Below are 10,765 nucleotides of genomic sequence, written 5' to 3'. Positions count from 1 at the left end.
TTATCCCATCACATTTCACATAGCTTTCCAGTGTTTGATGAGTATTAAGCAAAGATAATATGATATATATACACGTGGTTCCTTGTTTTCGTTATATATTGCATTTGTTCGGTTATAACGAAATTTCGTTATAACGAAAGAAAACTGCCGGTCCCGAGCATTTCGTTATAACGGGAGTACACTGTATAATTCCCTTCGCGCAACAACACACAGACAAACAAGCAAAAAATATGGAAGAGGTTTTTGATTTCTGACGTGCAGTTCCTTCGGTTACCATGCAGAATCTACGTGCATGACACATTACACACTGAAACAAATGACGTATAGAGACTATTTCATTTGCCTCTTTTTCTTGGTATTTATGGCAATGTCGCTTAACAATGTGACGGCTTGAAATAAGGACAAAAACGAAATCAGCAACAGCAAAGAAAAACACGTCATCGACAGGCATGTAAGTGGGACCGAGCCCTTGTCACTGATGCACGGGGGGTTGTCGGGGCTGGTTGTTCTTGCCCGCTCGCAGGAAGATGAAATCAGTAAGCCGCTCGCAGGAAGATGAAGTCAGTAAGCCACGTCGGTGCATAGGAAAGCGGAAGAAATATAATTTTCATGTCCAGTCCGCATGAGTAGCGGGTCCTAGGCCAGCGGGAGAGCAGTGCATGGATCATCGCATTGGTCACGTGTGTGAGATTTGGCGATGTGACAAAGCTCATGAAGTTTACAGTGGCGTGGCCGACTAAAAAAAAAAAAAGACATAGAAACGATATCAAAACAATATCCACAAATTCTTTTTCAAATCAGTTCAATTCAATTCAATTCAATTCAAACTTCGATGTGTTTTTTTTTTCAACGGAATGATACATTTACAGCATGATTGCTGACATTGGACACGCATTTGAACAATATAAAAAAGCAAAATAGAATTTTGTTCATGCCTTTGATTTACCATAACAAACAAACAAACAAACAAACAAACACACACACATAAACACACTTTTTTTCCAGATTCATGAAATTCTTCCGTCGAGATGTTTTCATTGCAAGTGATTGACAAATTGCCCTATATCGACGTGAATAATCATGGCTACTACTAATAATTCAGTGTTTTTTACGTCGAAATCATGGCTGCTACTACTACAACACCGATCAATATTCAGTGCTTATCTTCGTCGATGTAGGACAATTTGTCAATCAGTTGCAATGAAACACACCTTTACTGATGAAATGAAGGACGGAAAAGGGATAGAAGATAAAAGGAGGGAACGAACAGATGAAAGTAAAATTGGACCGCAGTGAAGAGGACCAATGAAGGCTAAAATAGATTAAAAAAAAACAAACACCAAAAACACAATCATTCATATGATGAAAAAAATAAACGAGGTTAGAATTTGACTCCCTCTTGTGGTCATATATCACTAGCCGATAAATATGAATTTTAAATTGACTCGAGGGGGGAGGGGCAATAAATTTGGTGTAATTTTTTTTTTTTGGTCTCTGGGGTGTGGTTGCTGCGCTTCTTGAGGGATTCCACTAGAATTATTCTATGGCTTTAATATGTTTGTATATATTAGTAAGTTGTTATATTACATGTCTTAACTTGCCTTTTCAGGGGTCTTATTATACAAGCTTGCTTTTCGAAGACCCCTCCACTTTACATCTATAATGCATCTACATGCATTGTCTATTTATATTCAAATATTCTGCTAATTGTTTTAATCGCATATATCCAAAAATGTATTCCTTGTTACATACTATTGTTCTTATGTAATTTTTGCATTGTGGAAACTTTGAATAAACTTGAAACTTGAAACTTGACTCACTCTCTTCGTAAAGGTTTGAATCATAATCGGCCTTCCTCTCGGCGGGGAGTCGCTCCCATGTCGCCTTCATCTCTGCCTTGAACCGATCGCCGTCCGTTAGATTGGTCCTAAAATAACCCGGCTCCAAAATGCTCACTTTGACGCCATAGTCCAGCATCTGACTTTCTCTCCTTCGGGTTAAGGTGAATAAAGACATAGTGTAAGGACGACCTCTGATAAATATTTCTGCACTTCAAAATGAGGGCATTAAAACCGTAAGAGTGATGAATACAAAACTGTCGTGAGTTCGCCAGTGAACAAAGAAACTTAAAGACTGGTGTTGCTAGTACATCTTCTGCTCGTGGGAAACAGTGTGCATTACTATGGACTGTCAATGCAATTATTTCTGTTACTTTATCCCTCCCTTCATTCCTCAATCGAAATCCTTCGCTAGACTTGCATTTAAAGAAGATCCACATCTCGTCTTCCATCTACCACCGGCCAACATTGGTAAATTCAAGAACCACCTTTTTTGAAGGTAACTGATATGTTAGATGAGTACGGCCGACCTCTGCGTTGGAAGGATTGTAAGGGTAAAGGTTTACAGTTTACTCAGTATTTCACTCTTCTTGATTGTTTCAAGAAGATGCCAAGTGAATGGAAGCTTTTTTTTCTTCGTCAAAACGATCACCCCTTTATAAAACCCCTGAGTATTATTCCTTTAATCTGGGTTCAGGGTAGATGATTGGAATTACATAACGTAACAACAAAGCATTTATATAATATATATCTGCATTTGAATAACCCTGGAAAATGTAGTGTGTTTGATCGTTTTGACGTTATGTATGACATTGGATTTGAAGATGTTCAATCTTTTTTCAAATTACCTGCCAGTTTGACAATTGATACAAAATTAAGAATAACGCAATATAAGATACTGAATAATTTGATCCCCGTTAATTCGTGGCTTGTTCGAATAGGGAGAAAAGATGACTCAAGATGTTCCTTTTGTAAAAGTGAACCGGAGACAATAGAACATTTGTTTTTTGATTGTCGGAAGGTGTCAGTATTCTGGGAATCATTGTTTAAAGAGGAAAAAAGTAAAATTGATTCCTTGCAATTATTTTCATGTCAAAAGGTGTTATATGGTGTTATACATCCGAGGAACGATTTTGTTTTTTCATACAATTTCATAATATTATTAGGTAAACAATTTATTTTAAGTTGTAAGTATCAAAGTTAATGTCCCCAAAGGCAACATTTTGTGCAATGTGTAAAAAAGTATAGTTTGATTGAAGAAGAAATATCTAAAAGTAAAAATAAATGTGATTTGCATGGGGCAAAGTGGAGGAAAATAGAACAAATTATATCTTTATAGAAAGTCAAATGCCCTTCCCACTTTCTTCTTCCTTTCCCTTGCTCTGATGGTCTTTTCTTCCTCACCGCGGTTTATACTCCTTTTTCTAATTCCCTCCCTCCCTCCCCCCCCCCTCTCTCTCTCTATCTCTCTCTCTTGTCATGGCATTCACTGTAGTTTATGTTTATGAAACAATTATTCTGTCCTGCATTGTCACCTCAAAGATTGCAGCGTCGAATACCCTCCCCCCCCCCCCCAAATGCCGGGAGAAGGGACAGGAGACTTCGCATCTTCAGCCCAGGGCTGGATGTATAATTATGTTATCGTAGAAAGGAAGTTACGGAGAGTGCATAAATGAGCCAGGTGAATAGTACCTTTGATTTGTTTTTTTTTTGTTTTTTTGTTTTTTGAAGATTGTAGTGTGTGTTCTTGCGCCTTTGGTTTGTTTTGTCTGGTCTTTGGTAATATTTAGTGTTTCCATTGAAGCCTTTTTTTTTTCTTTTTCTTTTTTTCCCTCGTTTTCTGTGTATACGATTCTAGAATTATTGGTGTTAACGTGTGTTAGAGACTATAGTCCAAAAAAGGATCAGACGCCTGGTAGTTTTACTATCATTGAATGCTATCAAACTTTTGTTTTGTGATGTCAAAAATGTATTTGTCATATGACCTGTGAAAAAGCACGATGTTTTTGATCTGATCAATAAAATCCAGAAATACAAAAAAAGAAAGAACCACCTTTCCACTCAAGCAGTAACTATACCGAAAATGGTCAAATGCGTATAGTTTTAGAAATAAACGTGAACTTACAGGAATCATATTTATTTCTGATTTGCTCGATGTCGAGAACACATAGCTATTTTAGCTCCTCCATGTGAATAAAGAAAAGCAAACATCGGTTGTTGTGTTTTTCGTATGCGTTTTTGTTGTTGTCCTTGTAATTTCAATCATCTGTTTTCTTGTTATTATTGCTATGATAATCATAATTTCTTAAAACAAAACAAAACAAAACAAAACAGGGAAAACAAAACAAAACCAAACAAATCAAAATCCACAGCGTACCTCAGTGTGTCGGAAAAGGCCTGTATGGCGTACTTTGATTCACTGTACCCGCCGGCGCCCAAAGCCACTCGAGAGAGGGCGCTAGCTATGTTGACAACTCGACCTCGAGCTTTCCTGAGCAGCGGTAGGAAGGCGATGGTGACATCGATGACGCCGGTGAGATTGACCCCGAGGGTGCGCTCGTAGTCTTCCTTTGAGCACCATCCGATGAGGCCAGGGGTGTGAGCGATGCCGGCATTGTTCACAAGTCCCCATAGACCTGCGGAAAGAAAGTGGTTTGAGTCCCTTTCTTTCGTTGTTGTAATGATTATGATGATAACAATGATAATGATAATAATGATATTAATACTAATACATGTACTACTACTACTAATAATAATGATAATGATAATAATAATGATAATGATAATAATGATGATAATAATAGTAATGGTAATAATAATAATAATAATAATAATGAAAAGACAAAAGGGAGAACACAAAAGTTCGAGGTCAAGTTGTCAACATAGCTAGCGCCCTTTCTCGAGTGGCTTTGGGCGCCGGCGGGTACACCGAATCAAAGTACGCCATACAGGCCTTTTCCGACACATTGAGGTACGCTGTGGATTTTGATTTGTTTTGTTTGGTTTTGTTTTAGGAAAAGACGGCTGGAGGGACAAATAACGGAGATGAGGGCTGCTTTAAGTAAACTGACTGAGAGCGAAAAGAGGCACTGTAAGAAAATCAGAGGACTATCTCAAATTGAGAAAAGGTACAACGTAAAAGAAAAAGGGAGGACTGTCGTCATTGAAGAGCTCAAGCAGCGTGTGACGGCGAAGGCTGCAAAAGTAAAACGATACCAGGAACGTGTAATGCAATTCAGACAGAACAAACTCTTCAAGACGAACCAGAAGAGATTATAATATGAGGAATTGCGTGGCATTGGAAATCACCAGGAGGAACATCCAGACCCAGTCGAATGTCAACAATTCTGGGGTAAGATTTGGGGTAATCCAGTTCAACACTGTATACAAGGCTGCACAATGGCTAAAAGATGTCAAGAGACAGCTCAAACATGTCGAGAAACAAGAAAACATCTTCATTGATACACAAAAAGTGAAGAAACAACTGAGCAAAATGCCGAACTGGAAAGCAGCAGGACTAGACGCAGTGCATGGATTTTGGATCAAACATTTCACGGCAGTCCATGAGAGAATAGCAAAGCAACTACAGCTTGCTCTAGAGAGCGGGGAAGTTCCCCACTGGATGACCACAGGCAGGACGGTCCTCATCATGAAGGACAAATCCAAAGGTAATGTTGCCTCAAATTAAAGACCCATAACTTGTTTAAACATGATATGGAAGTTAATGACTGGCATCATAGCGAATGAGATGTATTGCTTCATTGAAGGGAAGGACTTATTCCCTGTCGAACAAAAAGGTGGGCGGCGAGGGTGCAGAGGAACTAATGACCAACTACTAATTGACAAAATGGTGATGAGAAATTCCAAGAGAAGGAGGACCAACCTGTGTGTAGCCTGGATCGATTATAAGAAGGCTTATGATATGGTGCCTCATTCGTGGATCGATAAATGCTTGCAAATGTTCGGACTTGCAGATAACATCCGAGCTTTACTGACAAATTCTGTGAAGGCATGGTGCACAACCCTCACATCGAATGGCAAAGATCTTGGTCAGGTGAGAATACAACGAGGAATATTCCAAGGGGACTCACTGTCACCTCTCCTCTTCGTTATATCACTCATCCCACTTACAAGCGTTCTGCGAAATGTATCGGCCGGTTATGACCTCGGAGGAAATCATGGCTCTCTCAATCATCTGCTGTTCATGGACGACCTTAAGCTCTTTTGTAAAGACGAGAAGCAGTGCGACAAGCTAGTTCAAACGGTTCGTCTGGTCAGCAAAGACATCGGCATGGACTTCGGCATCAACAAGTGCGCTACCCTGGTTATGAAGAGAGGGAGACGAGTGAAGAGTGCAGGAATACCACTCCCTGTTGGAAGAATACTACAGAGTTTGGAGGAAGGAGAGAATTACAAATACCTCGGAGTGTTGGAATCTGATGATGTCTCGAACAATGCTATCAAAGTGTCTGTGACGAAGGAGTACTTCTCACGTGTAAAAAGTGTACTAAAATCACACTTAAATGGCGGACACGTGATCACAGCTCTAAACACCTGGGCAGTAGCAGTTTTGAAATACACAGGAGGAGTGGTCGAATGGACGAAGGCGGAACTGGCTGCTATGGATCGGAAGACAAGAAAGATGCTCTCGATCTACAAAACCCACCAAATGAGTGCTGATGTCGACAGGTTGTACCTGCCAAGGAAAGAAGGAGGCCGAGGGCTCGTGAGTGCATCAGATTGCGTCGAAATGAAGCAAATCAGCCTCAACAATTACATAAACACCAGTGAGGAAAAACTCCTTCGAGCCGTTCTGGTTGAAAGTGGAAATAATGTAAACGTCATTGATCCACTTACTTTCAAAAGCCAGACACGAACAGAAAGATCCGCAAAGTGGAGAGAAAAGCAGCTGCACGGGCAGTTTTGCAGAGAGACGGAGAACATCAGCAGTGATGACACACGGTTATGGCTGAAGAAAGGAGAACTGAAGAAGGAGACAGAAGGACTGATCATCGCTGCCCAAGAGCAAGCACTGTCAAAAAATGCTCTGAAAGCCAAGATAGAGAAGAGAGATGTGGATGCCGCATGCAGAATATGCCGAGAAAGAGACGAGACAGTGCAACATATCGTATGTGGCTGTAGTAAACTGGCGCAAAAAGAGTAAAAAAGACGACATGACGAACTGGCACAAGTCGTTCACTGGGAGCTTTGCAGAAAACATGAAATACCATGTGAGAGCAAATGGTATATGCACGAACCACAGAAAGTTTCTGAAAATGATCAAGTTAAAATCCTGTGGGATTTCGATGTTCAAACTGACAATGTCATCCAGCACAGGCGTCCGGATATCATCGTCGTAGAAAGGGCTCGACAGATGTGCACAATCGTCGATATCGCGGTACCGGGAGACAGCAGAGTAGCCGAGAAGGAGAAGGAAAAGATAGAGAAGTACCAAGACCTTGCCAGAGAGCTTCGCCGCCTGTGGAATATGAGAACGAAGGTGATCCCTATTGTCGTTGGAGCACTCGGAACAACGCCAAAGCAGCTGCGACGGCACTTAGACGACGTTGGTGTGCCAGATCGAGTGCAAACGCTCCAAAAAGCAGCATTGCTGGGGACGGCACGAATCCTGAGAAAAGTACTGGAAGTCACAAGGGTTTTTTACACTTGTAAATTTTTGCTTAGTCCCGTGCCAACGGTGGGGCTAAGAGGGTACGGGACTATCCTTAGCCCACTTTCTTTTTACACTCGTTTTTGCCAAAGTGGGCTAGCCCCACCGATAATCCCGTACTATCTGGCCCTGCAAAATAGCAGGGTTAGCACCGCAATTGCGGTGCCAAACAAGTGAGTGTAAACAGAACGAAAAAATAATCCGGGGCTAAGTGACGGAGACGAGGTCCGACCCCCACTGACCAATCAGAAACGAGGTAATCAAGTGCTGCCGGCGCGTGCGTGTACGTGTACAGTGTACAGCGTAATCATGAATATTCATGTGGTTTGGAAAGTCCGGGGCTAAGAAATACGAGTGTAAAAAGGTCAGTTTCTCCTTAGCCCCGGACAAGAGATAGTACGGGACTAATTGACCAGTGTAAAAAGCTGAAAAAATTGGTACGAGACTAAAGATAGTCCTGGGTCAGAGAAAGTCCGGGGTTAAGAAACACAAGTGTAAAAAGGGCTTAAGGTTCCAGGATGGAACTTGACGTGATATTAATCTCCAAGAGATATCTTGTGAAGATAGAGATAACAATAATAATGATAATAATGATGTTAATAATAATAATGGTAATAATAATAATAATAATAATAATGATAATAATAATAATGGTAATAATAATAATAATAATAACAACAATGATAACAATAATAATATTTGCTCGTCAACGCTCTTTCCCCATCCCTTTCCTCTCGGCAATTAATCTCTCTTGAGAAAACTGAGTAATCACAATTATGTGTAATTACAATGTAGATATGGAGCTTGTAACAAAATTAAAGTGAGTATGATAATAGGTAGGGCCTCCCCATATCAAGAACTGGAAAAGACCTCTGAATACATGTAATGATAAAGTTCACTTTTACATTTCATCGCTCTACCATTATTCATGTTCAATCCTGTTAAAGTATTCTCTTAATAATTTGCCCTTCTTCCATCTCATATAATTATCTTCCTGTCATTTATCTTCTATCATCTTTCAGTCTTACCAGTATTCAGTACTACCTATATTGAATCATTTTTTAAAATTATTTTCCACCTTCTGCTTCTCTGCTCCTCCTCACTCTTCTCTTCTTCCACCTACTGCTCCTCATAATCCTAGTTAATTGTAATGATGCTAAAGGGATGGTACAGTATGGTGGTGAAGATGAGAATTGGGCTTTTAACTTTCGGCGAGATACCCAGAAAACATTTACGAAATTAGTACAGATCATACCATTTTGAGAGGAACTCATTGTTTATTTGATGAAAATCGGGCGTGGAATGATTGAAACATCCAAAAACAAAGTAATACAAAGCGGTCGTAGTAAAGTGTGGGTTCCACACTTTACTAGAATCGTTCTGTTTTGGATATCTCAGCCATTTCTCACACACACAAAAAAATCATCAAAGAAACGCTGAATTCCTCATGGAATTACACGCTCTTTTAAATTTCATAAGAGGTTTCTCATTATCTCACCAAAAAAGGTTAGAAACCTGAAATTAGGTCTCAACCAAAACTATATACGATCCCTTTGACATGGAATTCTTTGTCTTTCTTTGTTTGTTGTGTGTGTGCTTGTGTGTGTGTGTGTGTGTGTGTGTGCGTACGTGCGTGTGTGTGTGCGCGTGTGTGTGTGTGTGTGTGCGTGTCTGGTGTTCCTTTTTCCCCCTCGGTTGAATAGATTACGAGTCCTGTCTTGCCGGATGCCCACCTTTGCCTTTAGGAAGCTTCTCCTTTATGAATCGCAAGGCGGCCTCGACACTCTCGTGATCGGTGACGTCGAGGCGAAGGGTGATCACCCTCTCCGACGTCTTCTCCTCGAGCTCCTTCTGACCTTTCGATGTCAGGCAGGCGGCGAAGACGTGGACGCCGCGGCTGTCGAGCTGCCTCGTCACAAGATTGCCGAACCCGCTGTCGCAGCCGGTTACGAGGACGTACCTGTGATGGGCAAAATTTGCATGGAATATACGAAGGCAAAAATAAGGGGAAAATCAGCGCCATGCTGTCACTCAACCCGCTTCTTTCAAAATATGACAGTCCTCATGGTATTAAATGTATTGTTTACCGTTAAGAGCAGTGATTAAAACAATGTTCGAGTTATCACACTTGATGCATATAATTACGTAGGTCAGTTGTATCACATAACATCCTATTTGCAATAAAGCCTCTAATATAACGAGATATGACTGTTTTTCTCAATAACCCATAACTGTAGACGGTCTATTCTAAAGATATATTTATTACAACTTCTATTCACATTTTGTATATTCAACAATACTTATAATTGTTATACTGATTAAAATTTTTTAATTGATTGTTTCTATCCCTCACTAAGCACTAAAGATGGGTTTTGTTTCATCTGCAAATCGTAAATAATGCCTTTAACCACGGACGGCCAACCAGTTTCCATAAGCAAACGGTTAATCAAAACGCATTCAAGAGTAACTCAAAGACTCAAGTCTGTGAACATAAAGTTCTCATTTTAGGCAGGATTGTGATGAAACCTCGACAATTTTATGTCTGTGCATGTTCTCTCTATAACCTACGAAATTCCCAACCCTGTCACGGATCAACAACCAATTGCCACCAAAGATCAGTTGGCCTGATGAAGTATCCCGGAGAGGTAAGTTTCAGTTTTAAAGTTTAATCAGTTACTTGGAGATATAACTCGCAAGCGACATTCCTACATTGTACACCAGAAGCACTCGCAGCGCAACAAATTTCAATTCAGTTCAGTTTAGTTTACTTCAATTCTCTTTTCTCTTTTTTTTTCCACAAAATATAACATGATATACGAAAATCACAAATGATCTTGAATGCACAATAGTTGATTGCGCGATGAAAATTAGAGGTATTAGCGAATTACAAGCTTACACAGTTTCCAACTAATTGTGTATTGTGTTATACATTACCCATGCTCTGAGGGGAAAAAGAAAAGTCGAGGAGTCGACTAAAGAGCAGAGGTTGTGTATTATATATTGTGGACAATTCATACTGACACTTATTACTACTTTTCTTCTTTTTTTGAGGGGGGGGGGGTGTGCGGGGGGGGGGAGCTTCTTTTCAACGTACCATGCTACACAATGTGGCATGGAATTAATTATACAAAACTTACTTGTCCGTGATTCTCGTCACGAGACGAGACCGGAGCAGGCTCTCGAGTAGACGAAAGATGAAAATCGTCGCGGCCGTGGCGACGGCAGCGATAATCACAGCCCACATAGTGACTTCCAT

General features: G+C 40.4%; 1 protein-coding gene across 1 annotated transcript; it reads right to left on the bottom strand.

Annotated features, from left to right (window-relative positions):
* Positions 1 to 533: 533 nt before the first annotated feature.
* Positions 534 to 10,765, bottom strand: LOC139730055 (retinol dehydrogenase 7-like). Its single transcript, XM_071640967.1, has 5 exons — positions 10,647 to 10,765; positions 9,243 to 9,469; positions 4,216 to 4,474; positions 1,821 to 1,990; positions 534 to 736 (listed from the first exon to the last, which is right to left on the bottom strand). Exons 1-5 carry the CDS (start codon positions 10,763 to 10,765, stop codon positions 534 to 536), a joined length of 978 nt encoding a protein of 325 aa, XP_071497068.1.

This window comes from Diadema antillarum, unplaced genomic scaffold, assembly GCF_040938485.1.
Source record: "Diadema antillarum isolate AM-2024a unplaced genomic scaffold, OU_Dant_1.0 seq00000288_RagTag, whole genome shotgun sequence".
In the NCBI taxonomy this organism is placed as follows: Eukaryota; Metazoa; Echinodermata; class Echinoidea; order Diadematoida; family Diadematidae; genus Diadema; species Diadema antillarum.
The sequence above is the reverse complement of the archived record's forward strand: the minus strand, read 5'-3'. Positions and strand labels throughout refer to the sequence as shown.